Raw genomic sequence first — 20,246 nt, 5'->3', positions numbered from 1 at the left:
GCGCAGGAGTCAGACCGGAGCGAGCAGCTAGGCGCAGAGCCCAGCGGACGAGACAGGGCGCACAGCTCCCAGCGCGAGCAGGACACCGGAGGTCCCGGCAGCAACCACAGGCGGGCAGCACCACTCCGCAACGACGTGTCTGTCGTACTCCAGGCGCCAGCAACGGTCCAGGTCCAGGTCCACTTCAGCGACGTCCCGCAGGCAGCCACCGACCTCGCCAGGCACACCAGTCGTCCACAGCCGGCTCCAGGCAGCAGGCATCCGCATCGAGCTCCGCAAGTTGGTCAGCGGGGAGCCCAAGGTCCGAGGAGGAAGGCGGGAGTGTCTCGGTCACAGTCTCCAGTCAGGTAGGGGATCCTTAGCAGGTTTCATCCAAGCAGGTAAGGAAATCCAGTTACTTGTTTTAATCCTGTTATTTGTAGCTCCAGTTACTATGGGAACAGTCCAGCCCGAACTGCCAAGCCATGTCTTCCCTGGACCGGAAACAAGCATCCTGGGACCGGTTTCGGATTCATAATCCTCATCAGCCAGGCTATCTTGAATCCAGTGGCCAAGTGAACAAGGGACTCACGTCTGAGCATACCCTGCCACACTTAGGGCGAACAAAGATACAAAAGAGAATGATGGACGGAGCGTTTGAACAAATCAAACACTCACCCCCAGTCAACTGATCTGGGTTTAATTCATCACCATTCTTTAGTTCACTCAGCCACCCCATTTCAGACATGGCTATATGCAAATCAGTCTGACCCTGTGCCTTATGGGAACAGTCCAGCCCGAACTGCCAAGCCAGTTCTGAACTGGGGTGGCTGAGTGGGCTAAAGAATGGTGATGGATTAAACCCAGATCAGTTGACTGGGGGTGAGTGTTTGATTTGCTCAAACGCTCCGTCCATCATCCCCTTTTGTATCGCTTTGTTCGCCCCAAGTGTGGCAGGGTATGCTCAGACGTGAGTACCTTGCTCACTTGGCCACTGGATTCAAGATAGCCTGGCCGATGAGGATTATGAATCCGAAACCGGTCCCAGGATGCTTGTTTCCGGTCCATGGAAGACATGGCTTGGCAGTTCGGGCTGAACTGTTCCCATGAGGCACAGGGTCAGACTGATTTGCATATAGCCATGTCTGAAATGGGGTGGCTGAGTGGGCTAAAGAATGGTGATGGATTAAACCCAGATCAGTTGACTGGGGGTGAGTGTTTGATTTGCTCAAACGCTCCGTCCATCATCCCCTTTTGTATCATCTAGGGAAACCTAGCATACCCACACATTTTTGGAAAGTAGACATCCGGGGGCTTTCAAGGGGGTATGGCTAGCAGGGATCCTCCAACGTTCCTTTTCTCAGAATCCCTAGGAAACTTTATATGTTGCAAAAATCATTTATTTTTTCCAAACATTTCTGTGTTTAAAAGTGTGGCATTACTGGGCTCACACAAATTTCCACCCACCCCGCGTTACCCCAGGTCTCCTGAAAAAATTAGTACCTCACTTGCCTGGGTCTGCCTAGTGCCTGCGACAGGAAACAGCGCACAACGCAACGTGTTCGCACCGCAATTTCGCAGTGAAAACGGGCCCTTTTTTGGCCAAGTGTCTACCTTTTGTTTTTGAACCCTAGCTCTGCCGGCCCATAGGGAAACCTAGCAAACCTATACATTTTTTAAAACTAGACACACAGGGGAATTGAGGATGGGGTGACTCAACTGCCTCCCACCAGGTTCTGTTACCCAGAATCCCTTGCAAAGCTAAAAAATTTATCCAAAAAACGCATTTACCTCACATTTTTGTGGTGGAAAGTTCTGGAATCTGTGTGGATCAACACATTTCCACCCACCCCGCGATCCCCCAGGTCTCCCAAAAAAATGGTACCTCACTTGCGTGGGTAGGCATAGTGGTTGCAACAGGAAAAGGCCCAAATCGTTCGGTGGAGACTTTAAAATAACCTATTGTAAAACTACCTTCTTTTTTTGGGGGGGGGCACCAGAGTTTTTTGTCCGGGGCTCGGCGGCAAACTTGTGAAACTACCAAACCCAAACCGTTCTGAATACTAGACACCCGGGGGAGTCCAGGGAGGTATGGCATGTGTGGGTCCCCCAATGTTTTCCTACCCAGAATTCCTTGCAAACCTTAAAAATCGGTATAAAAATCACTTTTCCAAACTTTTTTGCGTGGTATCTCCGTGCCGGCACAAATGTCCTACCACCCAGCGTTCCCCTTGTTCTCCCAAGTAAAATGATACCTCACTTGTGTGGGTGGGCCAAAGCAGAACAGGCCAAAAATGTATTTTTAAGAAATTGTAGCATTCAGGATTGACAAATTAAGCACAGAGAATTCTACTGTTTTGGGGTCATCCTAGTCACAGGCCTTTGGCCCACCCACACAAGTGAGGTATCATTTTACTCGGGAGAACAAGGGGAACGCTGGGTGGTAGGACATTTGCAGCCCGTTTTCCCATTTTTCTGAAAAAAAACTAAAATTTCACTGTATTTTGCTTAATTTCTGGGACCCCTCCAAGGGAATCCACAAACCTTGGGCACCTTTAGAATCCACATGATGTTGGAAGAAAAGGACGCAAATTTGGCGTGGATACCTTGGGTGGTCAAAAAGTTACAGGGGCCTAAGCGCGCACTACCCCAAATCGCCAAAAAAAGGCTTAGCACAGGAGGGGAAAAGGCCTAGCAGCAAAGGGGTTAAGAGTGCGGACAAAGGCGGTGGCATTGTGATACAGGATGCCACAGCCTATGACCTGGAATGCCGCAAACTTCTGGATAACACAACTAATTATGTTATTCTGAATGAAGACCCTTCACCAGCATTGAAGGATGAGATTTCTTTTATAAAGTTTTATATAGCGCAAACTTGATCCCGAAGGATATCAAAGCGCTTTACAATTTGAGGCAAAGGTAACAAATCAGAACATTAGTCTAACATGGGAAATCTAATGGGCATTGAATCAACTAGTACAAACATTTATCAATATAACCCGAGTGCACGAGTAGGAATGGGCTATGCGATGGAGCAGAGAGAGATAAGTGGAGTACATACAATAATCATATACAGGAATAATGACCAGTACCCAAAACAATAATCGAAACAATAGACAAATGGGGAGTCTAAAAGGCATTGAATCAAATGTTGAATATCTAACAGATCATTTATACACCTGGGTGAACGAAGAATGTGGTAGACGATGGAGCATAATGACTCTAGCATGGAGCATGATTTTATTCACATTAACTATCAAAATTCAAGACATAAAAAGCACAACATGCTCCTTAGGTGACACTCCTTTCTGCATGCCCAAAACCCCAGACATCCACTCCTTTGAACAACAAAGCTTTTAGCAACATTCCAACAGCATTACAGCAAAACAATGCCTAGAGCAGTGGTCATCACTGCCCCCCACCTGTATCATTACACAGCACCTAACTCAAATACAATGAAGTTGTTTGCCTGATGAAGCAGCAATTGTTTCTCTACATTGTGTCCCTCCCTCTCAGCCCTCTGAGAGTGTTGCCCGGGCCAGGGATACTCAGAGAGCAGGGCTGTTTGTTACCTTGCGACAACGCCACCACACCCGAGAAAGTGAAAACATTGGGATTGGCCCACGGCCGCAGGAACCTAATACGTGCAAGTCTGCGCACACCAGCCGCCATGTTTGGACAAGTCAGCGAGCGGCTGGGTGGGTAGGCTAGGGTGACATGGCCTAGTTTTACTTAAAACCGCAGCCTGCGTAGGCCAGGCCAGTACAGTACTGCGGCGCCGGCACAACTATACCGCTACTGGGCCTTCAGCTAATCTGAATGAAACATGGATGCATTGTTGCTTGCTGTGTTTGATATTGTGTTCCTCTTGCCTGCTGTGTTTGATTCTGTGTCCTGCTATTATTGTAAGTTCTATTTTGTAACATTTCTCCCATGTAACGTAACTGGTTCCATCGTACAGCGCTTTAACACCTTCAGGTAAAGTCCACGCTCTATAAAAATGCATAAATAAAGAAATAAATAAATCACTACATGTTCCCCTCTGGAGTCTCCAAAGTGGCTCTCGACTCTCCACTCTAAGGGGCACCATCCGAGCTGGGAGCACGCTGGCACCCACACTGTCACCGGCTCCCAGCGCCGCCTCCTACAGCAGTTGTTCATTTTACTCAAGTTGTGCACGCTGAAGTGGACTCATAAGTACCAAGTATGTTGTTAAATTTAACTTCATACCGGCGTTCCTGTTTCCGTGTGTCCAGTTCTTACCTGAGCATTTACTTCTTCATAAACACACACGCAGCAAACGCGTTTCATTTTGTTTACCAGATGTTACGACAAGGTTAGTTCGTTATAAAACCTCAGTCAAAGTATTACGCATACAACATCGAAACGTCACATATAAGCCAAGTGAAACCTTGCTATTACTCCCAATGGCAATTCATGGTAATTTAAAGAACGTAAACCCTTGAAATTTGAGAAAATAAACGATTTTAGGAGCGCATTTCCTGTTTGCAAATATTAAAGCCTACGAGAAAATGGGAGCATTTTTGCTTCGTTATGGAGTAAATGGAATTGAAAAGAACAAATGAGGACAGGGGTAGGGGTTCGCCATGCACTCCCACCCCATACAGTAACTCTAATCATCCAGGCCTATACTCCCTCTTTAAGGCGTTTCGGACCCTACTCCATTGCTGTTTCTCCCACTAGGATTTATGTCTTACCTCTGCTCTACCTCACCCATCCCGGTTGTGCATCATGCTGAAAAATACCTCAAAGCGAGCCTTACCTCAGGCTGAGTACAGACTTCACATCCAAGTACCTTTGCTTTGCTTCCGAAGGCAAAAGGTTAACTCCTACTTTTAAATTTTTAGATTGTTGAACTAGTCATGACAGCCGAACATGACGAGTTGATAAGTAAACAGGAGGCCGATTTTCTCACAAGATCAGAAGGAAAAATACCGTATTTTTATACTTTGCCCAAAACCCATAAGAATCGCCACCCCCCACCGGGGCGTCCTATAGTTTCGGGCATTGGCTCACTCCTGGAGCCACTCTCAAAATATTGCGATTTTTTCTTGAAACCCTTAGTTCAAGCTACTAGTACTTATATTAAGGATACTAAAAGTCTCTTGAGTATGTTACTCACAGTAGAAATGCCTGAAGAACCTTGCTTTTTAGTCCCCCTGGATATAGAAAGTCTATATACATGCATTCCTCAGGATGCGACTATAAAAGTATTGGCAGATGTCCTGGAAAAATACACTTGGGAATACACCACCTCCCGTTCTTTTGTGACGGACTGTGCCACGCTGGCATTGAAAAGAAATTTTTTTTTGAATACCAAGGCCAGATTTTCCTTCAGAAAACTGGCACTTCGATGGGCAGTACCTTTGCCCCTAGTATAGCTGGGCTATATGTATACAACTTTGAAAGTGCCCACATTTTGGGCAATTCGAATCCATTCAGCGACAATGTTATCCTTTGGCAAAGGTACATTGACAACGTACTGCTCATCTGGAAGGGTCCAGAAGACACCCTGCTGGCGTTCTTTGATTGGGTCAACACGTGTGACCCCCATCTCAGGTTTACTCATGAATACTCTGCTGAGACCATCGTTTTTCTGCCTGTCACCATAACTAGAGAAGCAAATCATCTACAAACGAAAACTTATTATAAACCAACTAATAAGAATCATTTGCTTCATTTTTCTAGCTTTCATCCCCGCCCTCTTCGTGAAAACCTCCCTTTCGGGCAGTACCTCCGTATTCGGAGGAGTTGTAGTGACCTAATTGATTTTAAAAAACAATCTGAGGATTTGTCCACGAAGTTACAAAGAAAAGGTTACCCCAAGAAGATTTTAGATAAGAGTTACAAGAGGGCGAAAAATCAGCACCGCGAGACCCTCTTGTGAGAACTACCCAAAGAGTCCAGAAGAGAACCCCCCATTAACGTGTGTAACTACTTATAGTAGTATTTCTAATGCAGTAAGTCGATGCATATCCAAACATTGGAAAATTTTGACCAGTAACAAGCATGAGTGGGACAAACCACTCTTTTCATATAAAAGAGAAAGGAGTCTGCGTGACGAACTGGTTCATACCCGACCGAGAGAGCAAAGTGCTAACACCGAGCAAAACGTCCTGACAGCCTGGGGTCTCCCACCTGTTACTGGGCATTTCCCCTGCGACGATTGTGCTGTGTGCCATCTGACTACTAGCACTAAGACATTAGCACTGGAAGAGGGTAAACTCTGGGAGCAAAGAAACCCTACCAACTGCAATTCTTGCAACGTAGTTTATTTAATAGTCTGCCCATGTGGATTGAAATACTTGGGCATGACTACTAGAACAATTAAACTACGTATTGGTGAGCACCGTAGCAACATTGTGCCGTAAGAATACGACAAAATTGACCGGACATTTCTTACAGGCAAACCACACCTCTAACGACATACGCTGGACCATCATTGAGCAGCTGAAAAATAGCACAGAAAGTAAACTGCATGAAAAGGAGCAGCGGTGGATATATCGCCTTTCAAGTTACAGGTCTCAATGATGCTATCCCTTGGGGTTCTATTTTGAAGAAATGATGAGCTATAGAGTTCCTCACTGTGATGGATCTTAGGCTAGATTAATTAGAGCCATTGATCACGGTAGATAAGATACAGATCCACACATTTTGAGTGAGTTCGGAAGCTATTGGGTTAACTGTCCTTAGTATAACATGGGGATACACTGGATTCTACATGAAAGGGTGCAGAATAGCAGCTGCAAGGGTATATTATAATCCATTTAGACAATTGTCCTCCTGCTCGAACGGCTTCAGTCCTCTGCTAGTTAATTTTTAACTAATTGTTGTATATCTACGGAGGGACCCGCATTTTCCCCTTTCTCCTCCTTGCCATAATAATATCAATGGGGCAAGAAGAATGGGGCACTGGGTAATGAATCCCTCGCGGCTCGGATAAAAACACAGGCCAAACGAGGTGCTAACATCAGTCATCTAGCCACATAGTTTATTGTTAATAAAGTTCTTGTGAGTGATACGCTGTGGATGCTAATAGAAGAGTGCCCCTTTAAGATCTGGGAAGGTTCCGATCACATGGTCGGACGTATTCAGGCTACATAACGTTAGGCGTCACAAGACCCGGTAATCATTCGGGGCATGGACGTGTACCACGTAGGTTACTAGCGGGGAGCCGCTCAACAGATTGTGAGTAGAGTCAAATTATTTACCAATTGTGGAGTGCTGTTTTGCTGGTTACCGCGTAGGGCCCCCTTTCATTTCCTGAGGGGCTCAGGGCGGATAATACAGAAGAAAGGTTTCTAATTTGGCTACGCTCTTTTTCAGCTAATATCGAGCGTGAAGGTTGCCCCCGCCATGCCCCCATGAGGAGTAACCACCTCGTTCGATAAGTAAGTGGCTCATTTGGCACTTTTGACATCTACGCAACCTAACGCTTTTTATAATTGAATAACGGATTTTTCATGTTTGACGACCAGAGCTGGGCACAAGGAAGTGCTGTTTTTTATTGAATTTACTAACACCGCCACGAAATTGTGGTTGATGTGTGATTGTACGAATACCACCAAGAAACTGTGGTTGCTGTGTGTATATTTTTTAAAATCGGAATACGGAGGTGGGCTCATTGCAATGATAGGCTGTTTGCACACAGGCCCTAAGGCCGTTCAAAACATAGTCCGTTACTGTTTAGGATGGCCTAACGCAGGAATATTCATTGGGGTAGTTCCACGCGAGTAATATTAGCTGGTACAATTACTGGAATTACTAAGATATGGTAATCACTGGCTGACACTGAAGGACAAGATTTGGGGACACGTGAGGTTTGCTAAGGGAGTAAGAAGGTATGGCTTTAAACTAATAAGCAGAAGATGTGACTGTAAGCCAGATGTAGGCTGCCTATTTGTTGCACATATCTGTTTGCATACATTATAGGTTTGCTCATACTATACCTTTGTCACATTACATTTCTGTCTAATTGAACAAAAACTTTTGTGTTACAGATACAAGCACTCTAGTTAGAAGTACCGTGAGTGGGTGAATCACCCGTGTGGACAGCATGGAAAGGGCACACGTTAGAGTGCGTCCCTGACCGTGTCTGTCTTTGTTTATTTCTTTCTTTTTTTCACTGGTCCTGACGAATGCTTGAGTGAATGAATCTCAATTTAGCAGAAACATGTTGACCATATTTATATTTATCTTTACAAAGGACACCAGGTTTTCATTGTTACTACCTAGTAATGTCCGTTGTTGCACTTGTTTTTAATGGAAGTTGGCTATCCCTTTATAAAATTGATGTCTGGGAACTGCTATACCTCCTTTTAACTTGCACTTTTTTGATGTGGGCTGATTGTCTATGCCCTTTCCTTTCTTAAAAAAGAGCCCAATGATGAGAACAAACACCTACTTGTTTGGTGTACGAGGGTTAATTTTTTCCAGCTTTCCCCCACCTCTACCTGTCCCACTGTCCTTCCAACTGGGCTTTTCCTCGCCTTGTTTCCCCACGGTTCAGACTTTTGACTGTGGGTTACGGGGGTATTTTTTCGTGTGTTCTGACGCTCTTAATTTGTTTTGATACAATTATGAGAATAGCTCGAACTGACTTACAAAATGGTTCTGTAAAATCATATAAGAAGCAGGCCGGTTGTTTGGAAGGCATTGGTATGGCAAACCTTTTAACTGCACGTTCCAACAAATTGTGAAATCCCCCAATATCTTCTGGTGGGGAATCTACTGGAGGAGGTATTGGTAAGGCTGGTGAAAACATCCTGTAGTCATCCCATTCACAAGCTGTATCATGAAGTTCCCCTTCCTTATCCGAGATGCTGGTCCTAGAGGGGAACAGATTGTGGAGTATTCGGCACCGAAAGCACCATAGGAGCACTAACTCTTGCCTGCGATGTCACCCAAGGAGGGGGTATATTAGACGGGTCTGAAGGTGGGAAGCGCTGCCTATAGTCCTGCAGCATTAACTACAAATCAGCTAGTAATGCAGATACTGCTGATGTTGTTCAGGCTGGGTAAAATAGGCTTGACCATCATATTGTTGGTCATCATCTGGCTGGCACTTGACTTGCAATTCTGACGGGCTATACGAATCCCCAAAGAGACCACCTTCTTCCTCTTCTTCAGAATCTCCTTCCTCTAAAAGGTGAGTGGGTAAAAGAGGAATCATTTTACTGGGTGAGGTGTGTTCAGGAGTGATTTACGATGCCAGAATCTTTTTTGACGTAGCCAGCTTTACAGATATGACCTTAGTCGACGCTGGTGTATTCCCTTCCACAGCTTTTAATGTACTTGCCATATAGGATGTCGTCGACGATTTCATGGATGGAGGGAGGGGGGGGACACACACTTCAACGACACCTTTAGAGTCGTCGACAGTAGAGACTTTGTCTACGCCAGTGACTTTATCTTCGTCGAAGGCAAGGTGTCAGTCGACGGCGGTGTCAGTGATGATGAGAGAGCCATAGTGCATGTCGTCGACGTGCCAGAAATGCATCCTCTTGTCTCTGAGAACTCCCTGAGGGAATGTCAGAAGTAGGTTTTTAAAAGTCCGTTTAAGTTCCACAGGAAGTGTTCTTGGATCAGAAACAGTCTTTGATGGCTATTCTTTTTTATGAGAACCTTTGTGCTCAGAGGAAGATTCAAAAGAGGACTTCTTGGCGCATTTCTTAGCAGGCTACTTATCAGACTGTGATGAATCTTTTACCCTTTTTACAGAGATTTTTGTAGAGGTAGACTGGTCACTCTTGGAGTCTGACATAGGGTCTGATCTATTTTCAATTTCTGAAGCCAGATGAGAAAATATCTTTCCCTGTTTCTAAGGCTTTTATTTGAAAAAGTACGACAAATCTTGCATGCTGACGCCTTATGAGATTGATAAAGGCAGTAAATGCAATTTTTGTGAGGATCAACAAAGTCTTTGCTTCAGGCAAGTGGCACATTCTCTGAAGAGAGCCTTTTTAGCCTTGTCAGACATAGTGCAGATAGAATGAAGACTCACCAAAAATAGGAAACGGGAAGATTATGTTTAGAGGTGACTCCCTAGCACAGCGTGCAGTAGAAAATCGGAGGCTCTGAACTTCCCTAAGGAGTGTTCTAGAGGGTGATTGATGCAGATTGTTTGGGAATTGGTTTTGGTCCTTTTTCTTATAAGGACTATGATAGGTTGTTAAACTAAGAGGCCTAGGCCTTTTTTAGTCTATACCCATGAGTGTATTATGACTAGTTAAGTTGACTACTACTACTAATACTATTACTACTACTACTACTACTACTACTACTACTGCTATGTTAAGTACCGGGGACTCCTATCATGACGGGGAATGATTCAAGCACGTGACTATAAATGTTCCAATTTTGGAGTGATCACATTTAACCTTAGGCTGAGACCATTCCTTCAGATACTAGGGCAATCAGTTTTGGGGCACAAACTGTATGACTACTGGTGTTCACCAGTAATATTACAGACCTCCAACTGCATTACCAAGTCACTCCCTTTGGGCACTTGTCCCTACAAGGGCTGTGAGGTTGAGGAGCCAATGACTACTCTATGAAGTAGAAGGGGTTAGAAACTTGGATGCTGCACTACACAGTAACACAAACTCAGGACCTACCATTGCTACAATTTTAAAGAAAAATATGACATTTACTAACTGGTAATGGCAGTTAAAATTACTAAGAAATATAGATAAGCAATATGTGAGCACCTTCTGGGGCCAAGATACGATCTTCAAGCACACATATTGCGTATTGGTTTAAGATAAGCATTGCGATCTTCTGCAATGTTATCCCATGGACCAGTGTTGAGGAGCACGCTATAATCTTAGAGACTCGCGAAATTTCGCTCAGATGTTTGTGTGTGTTTAAGTTATTACATAGGTTTACATACTGTAGCAGATTTGCCATGAAACGACTGTTAGCACAGTGTCTTATGTGTAGTTTTGAAAAGCTGTGGCGCTCTACCTGACCATTCTATCCTGACCTACCTTAAGATTTTCTTCAAATTAACTCCCAAAACAACTGACTTCCTCAGGACCTTAATGCCAACAAGCCAAAAACAGGCCTCATTAAAATGTCAACTGGGACACCAAAACGTAGACTTCACTTTGGAACCCTCCACTTCAAATGTAAAGCAGTCTTTAAGCAATGGAAAAGTCAAGAGGTATCTTCTAAAAAAAAAAGAAATCAAGTGTTAAGCTATGAGCTTTGCCAATGCTTGATAGTAAAGCATTGTTTAAGAAATAGTAAACTAAAAAACATTTCAAAATACTGTAGGAAAAGCAAACCTCTTAAGATCTCATAATATCTCATAACTGTACACCGAATTCAATATTTTCAATCTTTATGTAAGTCATTGTTAATTTTTCAAATACCTTTTACTCTGGAAACTATGAACAGAATTTACAAAGAATAAAAAGGAATTGTCAGAAATTAAAGGTAAATGCTTGTGGAGGTTGATTTAATTTCTGCAGGACTCAAATGAAACAGATGCCCTAGTTATTCGGTTCTCTGCAGTAGTCCATGATGCACATGTATGGTCCTCCAGGAGTAGGCATCTACTTTTCAGTCATGGGTACATCTTCTCCCTTAAATGCCAGCTCGGCTCAGCAGACAACATGTTCCCCTGTACCATAAAAGTCTAGTGTGTCAAGGTATGGGCCTTCATGCAATATGTTGAAAGCAGGAGCTCAAACAAAACCTTAAAGTCAGACCTCAGCAAAAATATAGCTCCTGCTGTGCTTTCACGTGGGGTAACCTTTTTGAGGAGGAATACAAGTTCAGTTCTTCATGACACTTACTAGCAGCAGCCTTTACTGTTCACGGAAAGAGTTGTTCCCTGAATAATTTTGTTGAGGGTCTGAGAAAGATTCTTTTCTTTCAGGCTTACAGACAGAGGTGCTCTAAAAAAATAAAAAAATAAAACAGTTTCAATAAAGCAATTAAAAAGGTTATACAAAATTATACACACATCTATGAAGGACCATCGTGCATAAAAGCTCAACTCAAACTGCTTACATCAAAGAAAACTCAGTGAACTGGTTTGGCATTAGGAAGACTCAAAACACCTATTGTTCTATGTTTTGGAGCATGTATGCATCTCAAACCAATTCCCTTATCAAAATCAAAAATGCCCATGTGCATGTTAAACATATGTGGATGTAGGCGAGTGATTAATCAAACTACATGTAGGCGAACGATTTATCAAACTACATGATACTTAAAAGACAACAAAACTAATCTATGAGATCTGCATTGTATCTTATGCTTGTGCAGAAGAGCCAGAAGCAAGTCAGAGTAAACTTTTAACACGGACTGTAGCGTTTGGGAGTACTTAGAATGCTGAAGTCTGAAATACTTTATCAAAATAATGCATTAGCAATCTATTTTAGATTAACATGCAGTGCATATTCAAGACCGCTAGTGATTCTGTTTTGCCTTTCTCTAAATCAACAGAAAAGAATTGCTTCATTCATGTGTGTCTGGAATGAGACCCCCATAATATTCACAAACATGGAGCTCGTGTGCAATTCATTTTATTTCAGTTTTTACCAACCCCTTGTAAATATAGAACAAATAATATGCTGATGAGCTATTGTTACAGGTACCTACCCTGATTTTGCAGCTAGAATCAATTCCAAATTCATATACTGTGAATGAATCCTTGTCTATGCACATGGGCACGAGGTTGGATGAGCACTCAAGAGAGTACACCATTTTACACTTTATCTGCCCTTCAATGAGAATCGACGCAATAGTGTTTTGTAAAACTGTTGCAGAAGTCTCTGTTGCTACTTTTTAGCTGTCTGTTGTCGGAGATCTACTGTAGATAATAACAAAACTTACAGCGCGATTGGAGACAGTCCCCATGTTGGCTTTCTTGTCCATCTCATTTGCCGGCTTCTTTTGCTCTTCTTGTGTTTATCCCATCGCTGTATCATACCTTCTTTACCACCCGTTTGATTGGGTAACGTGTATCCTTCCACCACTTACATTCTATGCACAACCTTTTTTCTTATTAGTTCAGCACTCCAAGGGAAAGCATGTGCATTGGCCCTTGCCACTGTGTTTTGCTTTTCCACCTAAATCAATGCCCCAATACTTTTCGATTATTATCTGCTCTGGTTCCATGTTATTTTTTCATTTTTAACTCCCCTTGCCTTCAAAACTTACTTGTTACTCCTGCTTCCCTCTAGCTCGCAATTCCACACCCCAGGGTTTACTTTCGTACCCACAACTGATACTTCATTGCCCCTTCTTCATACTTTAAAATAAGATCTATATGTATTTACTGTTGTGTGTGTGTGTGTGTGTATATATATATATATATATATATATATATATATATATATATATACACACACACACACACACACACCCCCACACACACACACACACACACTTACGCAAAAAAGAAGCAGAGAACCCTGGGTAGTTCTCAAGATTAGGTGGAAAGCAGCTCCTGTATAGAGCACTCAACAAGCGACAATCTAGATCTGCTCACATCAAATGTCTGCTTTTCAATCAAAGTTTTTAAGCATAGGATTAGCACAGTGCTATCTGCTATCCACGCTGAGATAGAAATGGACAAAGTCTTTTGCCATTTCTACAGCAAAGTTTTTAAGCATAGGACTAGCACAGTGCTGTCCTTGCCAAGCTGTAAAATGACAAAAGCCATTTACTACTTCAGGCACAGTATCACAGCTTTGAATTGGTAAAATACCAACCAAGCCAACCTGAAATGAGTAAAAGCAACCCCTGACCCAGTGTTTCGCTCCAATTAGAGCTCTTCAGAAAGGTATAGCTTTGCCAGTCACAAGGGAGCACCCAGTATAAGTCAAAAACTTTGCTGTAGAAAAGGCACTGCTTGTGACGACCGTTGGCCGACAAAAGTACGGAAGGGGATAAGTGCTGAATTTCAATGGTTTTGGACCAGTGAAATCTGAGCCCAACAAAAACGACCATCTTACATTTTCCCCACTTTTTTTGTGAATTTTCAAGATTTTTTAAAATCTATTTCTTAAGTATAACCCCTGTAACCTTCAGCTTTTTTGTGAATTTTGAACGTTTCAAAAAAATGAATTCTCAACTATAACCTTTGAGAGTGGGTGTATGAGTGGCTGTTTAGGTCCGCGATTGGGTGTGTGAGTGGCTGTTTAGGTCCGCGATTGGGTGTGTGAGTGGCTGTATAGGTCCGCGATTGGGTGTGTGAGTGGCTGTATAGGTCCGCGATTGGGTGTGTGAGTGGCTGTATAGGTCCGCGAGTGGGTGTGTGAGTGGCTGTATAGGTCCGCGAGTGGGTGTGTGAGTGGCTGTATAGGTCCGCGAGTGGGTGTGTGAGTGGCTGTATAGGTCCGCGAGTGGGTGTGTGAGTGGCTGTATAGGTCCGCGAGTGGGTGTGTGAGTGGCTGTATAGGTCCGCGAGTGGGTGTGTGAGTGGCTGTATAGGTCCGCGAGTGGGTGTGTGAGTGGCTGTATAGGTCCGCGAGTGGGTGTGTGAGTGGCTGTATAGGTCCGCGAGTGGGTGTGTGAGTGGCTGTATAGGTCCGCGAGTGGGTGTGTGAGTGGCTGTATAGGTCCGCGAGTGGGTGTGTGAGTGGCTGTATAGGTCCGCGAGTGGGTGTGTGAGTGGCTGTATAGGTCCGCGAGTGGGTGTGCGAGTGGCTGTATAGGTCCGCGAGTGGGTGTGCGAGTGGGTGTATAGGTCCGCGAGTGGGTGTGCGAGTGGGTGTATAGGTCCGCGAGTGGGTGTATAGGTCCGCGAGTGGGTGTATAGGTCCGCGAGTGGGTGTATAGGTCCGCGAGTGGGTGTATAGGTCCGCGAGTGGGTGTGCGAGTGGCTGTATAGGTCCGCGAGTGGGTGTGCGAGTGGCTGTATAGGTCCGCGAGTGGGTGTGCGAGAGGCTGTATAGGTCCGCGAGTGGGTGTGCGAGTGGCTGTATAGGTCCGCGAGTGGGTGTGCGAGTGGCTGTATAGGTCCGCGAGTGGGTGTGCGAGTGGGTGTATAGGTCCGCGAGTGGGTGTGCGAGTGGGTGTATAGGTCCGCGAGTGGGTGTGCGAGTGGGTGTATAGGTCCGCGAGTGGGTGTGCGAGTGGGTGTATAGGTCCGCGAGTGGGTGTGCGAGTGGCTGTATAGGTCAGCGAGTGGGTGTGCGAGTGGCTGTATAGGTCAGCGAGTGGGTGTGCGAGTGGCTGTATAGGTCAGCGAGTGGGTGCGCGAGTGGCTGTATAGGTCCGCGAGTGGGTGCGCGAGTGGCTGTATAGGTCAGCGAGTGGGTGGGCGAGTGGCTGTATAGGTCAGCGAGTGGGTGGGCGAGTGGCTGTATAGGTCAGCGAGTGGGTGGGCGAGTGGGTGTATAGGTCAGCGAGTGGGTGTGCGAGTGGGTGTATAGGTCAGCGAGTGGGTGTGCGAGGGGCTGTATAGGTCAGCGAGTGGGTGTGCGAGGGGCTGTATAGGTCAGCGAGTGGGTGTGCGAGGGGCTGTATAGGTCAGCGAGTGGGTGTGCGAGGGGCTGTATAGGTCAGCGAGTGGGTGTGCGAGGGGCTGTATAGGTCAGCGAGTGGGTGTGCGAGGGGCTGTATAGGTCAGCGAGTGGGTGTGCGAGGGGCTGTATAGGTCAGCGAGTGGGTGTGCGAGGGGCTGTATAGGTCAGCGAGTGGGTGTGCGAGGGGCTGTATAGGTCAGCGAGTGGGTGTGCGAGGGGCTGTATAGGTCAGCGAGTGGGTGTGCGAGGGGCTGTATAGGTCAGCGAGTGGGTGTGCGAGGGGCTGTATAGGTCAGCGAGTGGGTGTGCGAGGGGCTGTATAGGTCAGCGAGTGGGTGTGCGAGGGGCTGTATAGGTCAGCGAGTGGGTGTGCGAGGGGCTGTATAGGTCAGCGAGTGGGTGTGCGAGGGGCTGTATAGGTCAGCGAGTGGGTGTGCGAGGGGCTGTATAGGTCAGCGAGTGGGTGTGCGAGGGGCTGTATAGGTCAGCGAGTGGGTGTGCGAGGGGCTGTATAGGTCAGCGAGTGGGTGTGCGAGGGGCTGTATAGGTCAGCGAGTGGGTGTGCGAGGGGCTGTATAGGTCAGCGAGTGGGTGTGCGAGGGGCTGTATAGGTCAGCGAGTGGGTGTGCGAGGGGCTGTATAGGTCAGCGAGTGTGTGTGTGATGGGCTGTATAGGTCAGCGAGTGGGTGTGTGAGGGGCTGTATAGGTCAGCAAGTGGGTGTGTGTGTGAGTGGGTGTGTGAGTGGCTGTATCGGTCAGCGAGTGGGTGTGTGAGTGGCTGTATAGGTCAGCGAGTGGGTGTGTGAGTGGCTGTATGGGTCTGACTGGGTGTGTGAGTGGGTCTGTAAGTGGGTGCATAGTGGCTGTATGGGTCTAAGAGGGTGTGTGTGAGTCTGTATGGGTGTAAAAGTGGGTGTGCGAGTAGTTTTGAGGGTGTGTGAGTGGATTTGTGAGGTTGTGTGAGTGGCTGTAGGCACACCGGGATTCCGCTGAAGGAGGTCAAGGTTGGGGCAGGCGGCTAGGGCTGGGGCAAAGTCAGTTGGTGTCTTCCTTTTCTTCCTTCAGCATAGCTCTTCTGTCCTTCCCCTTTCTTCTTTTCTGCAGAGGCAAGGATTGGGGTTGCGCCTAATTTATACAATTAGGGGTGTTTCAGGTAGGTACAGGTTGGGAACAATGGCTCCCTACCTTGGGGTGAGTACACACCCTGTTATGCCACCCCCCATTGGGACAGGGGCACAAGTCTCACTGTGGTTTGCTCGGTCCCCCATCTTGAAGATGGCGGGGACAGAGTTGTGCTTCGCATCTCATGTCTGAGGGGGGCATTGTCAAAGGTGGGCACACCTCTCCTTCATTCTTGTTTTTTTACGTGAATTCTCCTCCCCAAAGTGGGGGTCAGAACCAGTGGGGGCCAGTTGTTGGGATCAGAAAATGGCTGGGTCAGCTCTCAAAGGTGGCAAGTCTTTGAAGCATGTCTGGGGGTGGCAGATGGCGAGCAGCCAGGACACTTAGGTCGTTAGGAGTTAGGTCGTTTGTCAGGGGGCATTTTTAAGATGCCCTCTGAGTGCATTTGGTGTTTAAACCCACACTGGCATCAGTGCTGATGCTGGGTGCACTATAACACTGGTGAGGGTACATGGGCATGAGCCCTGTACTCCTACAGTGTCTTAGTCCATTCTTAGACATTATAAGTGCAGTAAAGACATAAAGACTATATGGTCTGGGAGCTGGTCATCACAAACTCCACCGTACCATAATGGCTTAACTGAAATCTGGTTAGCTTGATATCAAACTTCTCAGCACATTAAACCTACACTGATGCACTCAGAGGGCATCTTAGAGATGCCTTGCGAATACTACCTAACTCTAGTGTCCTGGCTGACAGGCTGCTCACCAGTTGCCACCCCCTGACATGTTTCTGGACCCCTGGGTTGAGAGCCTCGCGCTCTCGGTGTCCTGAAACAAAGCACATCCTGGGCAGTGGTGCCTAGCCTCCTCCCCCAGTATGGGTAGGGTCCATGAAGGCTAAGCTTTAAAGGCTTACCACCTGTGTGAGATACCCGAGCAATTTGCTGCTCCCAGCAACTGGCCACCACCGGTTCTGACCCCCACTTTGGGCTGGAGAATTGGCAGGAAAACCAAGAGTGGAGAGGTGTGCCCAGCTTTGCCAACTCCACCCCTCAGTTGGGGAGGTGAGGCTAAGCACAACTTTCAGTCCTCACCATCTTGAAGAAGGGGGACCCAGCCAACCAATGAGGCCTATGCCCCCTCCCACTGAAGGGTGGCATAATAGGGGGTGTACTCATCCCAAGAAAGGGACCCGTTGGTCCTAACCTGTACTTACCTGAAACGCCCCTAAATTTAGTATTTAGGGGCAACCCAGAACCTTGCCTCCTCAGACAAGAAGAAAGATGAGACCTAAGAGCCGTGCTGAAGGAAGAATAGGAGGACACCAACTGACTTGACCCCAGCCCTACCGGCTGGTCCCGACCTTGGCCTGCTCCAGCGGAATCCCACAGTGTCCTGCAGCCCCCTAGAATCCAGAGGATCTGCCCTGCCTTCCCTAAAAAGACTGTCTCCAGTGAGCCCCAGATTCTCTCACCAACGACACACCCGCAGCTCATATCTGGAGGATCCCCCCATAGGACTGCATTGACTTTCTCTGTGGAGTTGAAAATGTTGTGAGAACTTAAGAAGCTGTGTTTTGACAAAAACTGAATTACTTAACTTTTATCCAGGAAAAAGTCCCAGTGTCATGTCTAGGCATATCACAGTAGAAAAAGTAATCCTGAAAAAGAAATCCTGGAAAGTAATTAAAAGTAATTCAAAAGTAATTATAACTGTATTTGCACATTTTTACAAACCTGAAAGATAAGTCCGTCTTCATCCAGCTTGCTTTTTAACAATATATCTTGAAAAGTACAATCATATTTTACCTGTGCCAAGTCCTGCTAGGTTTTAGAAATAAAATTATAACAAATAAATATTGTTGATACAAACAATTGGTCTGACATAAGTGTTTGACATCATTTCTTGCCTGAGTGTGTAAAATAAATGCCTAACACTACCCTCCGATAAAGGTTCACTGCTCGCCCACACTGCCACAAATAAAAAGTATGGTATGATCTACTTTTACCTATATTAGCCTTTGGGGATCCACTGGACTCAGTGCACACTACACCTTACTTTGGTATATTATATACAGAGCCAGCTTCCTACATTGGTGGCAGCACTGGGATCTACAACTTTGCATTTGTTTGACTGACTTGGTCCGGAATTGACTTTTGAATTCTGAATTGTTTTAATGACCAATTTTTCCAACTTTCTAAAAGTCGATAGGACCTTGGTTCGGTCTCATATCATGAAACTATGCTGCACTAAAGGCCTCCAATCCAGCAAGGTCTTGATTCACCAACCTTTGGAAGGTAGCAAGGGCATTCTTTAAACCAAAAGGCATAACAGTAACTGATAATGCCCATCAGGTGTTGAAAATGCAGTATTCTCTTTAGCTCCTGGGGCCATGCCAATTTGCCAGTACCCTGCAGTTAAGTCAAAGGTACTAAGGAATTTGACTGCACCCAATGTATCCGCTCATTAGCCCTGGGTATGGGGTGAGTATCTGTCTTGCTGACAGAGTTAAGACCTCTGCAGTCCACACAAAACCTAGTTTCTCTCTTTCCACCCTGTGGATGAGGTTATGGGACTAAGACCACTGGGCTGGCCCAGGGGCTCTCAGAGGGTTCAATAACCCCCCCCCCCCCCCAACTACAGCATCTCGCTGACTTCAGCTTTGATGCTCCCCTTAACTTGATCAGAATGCTGATATAATTTGTTTTTGACAGGGACACTGTCACCAGTGCCCATATCGGTACACCAGTGTGTCTGACCAGGGGTTAAGGAGAAGAGCTGAGCATATTGTTTTAAGACCTGCCTACAGTCAGTCTGCTGTTAGGCACTGAGGATGTCTGAATAGACCAGCACATCCAATGACCCATCTTTGGTGCTGTAAGAGAGGAGGTCAGGGAGAGGTTTACTCGGTCTCCTGATCCTCATCAGTAACCATCAGTATGGTTATGTCAGCCCGGTCATGGAAATGCTTGAGGCGGTTCACATAGATCACCCTTTTAGGTGTCCTGCTTGTGCCCTGGTCCACCAAGTAGGTGACCTCACTTTTCTTTTCCAAGATGGGGGTACGGTCCACTCCATTTATCCTGGCGGGCCCTTGGTGCCACAGGCTTCAAAACCCACACCTTATGCCCTGGTTGGAATTCCACCACTGCAACTTTTTGGCGATACTTATGATTCTGGAACTCCTGGCTGGCCTCAAGATTCTTGGAAGCTTTTACTGTGTACTCTGCCTTTCTGGACCTTATGCCTAGTACATAGTCCACAATATATATCCAGATAAAGTGGTCCCCTAGCAGGAAGGCCAAACAGAAGTTTAAAGACGAAGTCCCTCCTCCCTTCCGATGCCCCTCCCTGTAGGGGCAAAGGAAGCATGGCAAAAGGACATCCCATCTCCTTTTGAATTTTTCATGGAGTCCCATCATCATGCCCTTCAATGTCTTGTTGAACCGTTTAACAAGACCATTAGTATGTGGAGGATAGGTTGTAGTAAACTTGTACTACACTCCATACTCATTCTAAGTGTTTGAGGTATGCAGACATGAAGTTAGACCCTCTGGCTGACACAACCTCATTAGGAAACCCTACCCTGGTGAAGACACCAATGAAGGCTTTGGATATTACAGGAGCTGCAGAAG

General features: G+C 46.0%; 1 protein-coding gene across 1 annotated transcript in view; it reads right to left on the bottom strand.

Annotated features, from left to right (window-relative positions):
- Window positions 1-20,246, bottom strand: part of RSL1D1 (ribosomal L1 domain containing 1) — a 202,009-nt gene that overhangs the window by 68,902 nt on the left and 112,861 nt on the right. The window contains exon 5 of the mRNA XM_078663170.1: window positions 11,802-11,903. Within this exon, the coding sequence (XP_078519296.1) occupies window positions 11,802-11,903 (102 nt within the window). The remainder of the gene's footprint in view (window positions 1-11,801; window positions 11,904-20,246) is intronic.

This window comes from Lissotriton helveticus, chromosome 10 (assembly GCF_964261635.1).
Source record: "Lissotriton helveticus chromosome 10, aLisHel1.1, whole genome shotgun sequence".
Lineage (NCBI taxonomy): Eukaryota > Metazoa > Chordata > Amphibia > Caudata > Salamandridae > Lissotriton > Lissotriton helveticus.
The sequence above is the reverse complement of the archived record's forward strand: the minus strand, read 5'-3'. Positions and strand labels throughout refer to the sequence as shown.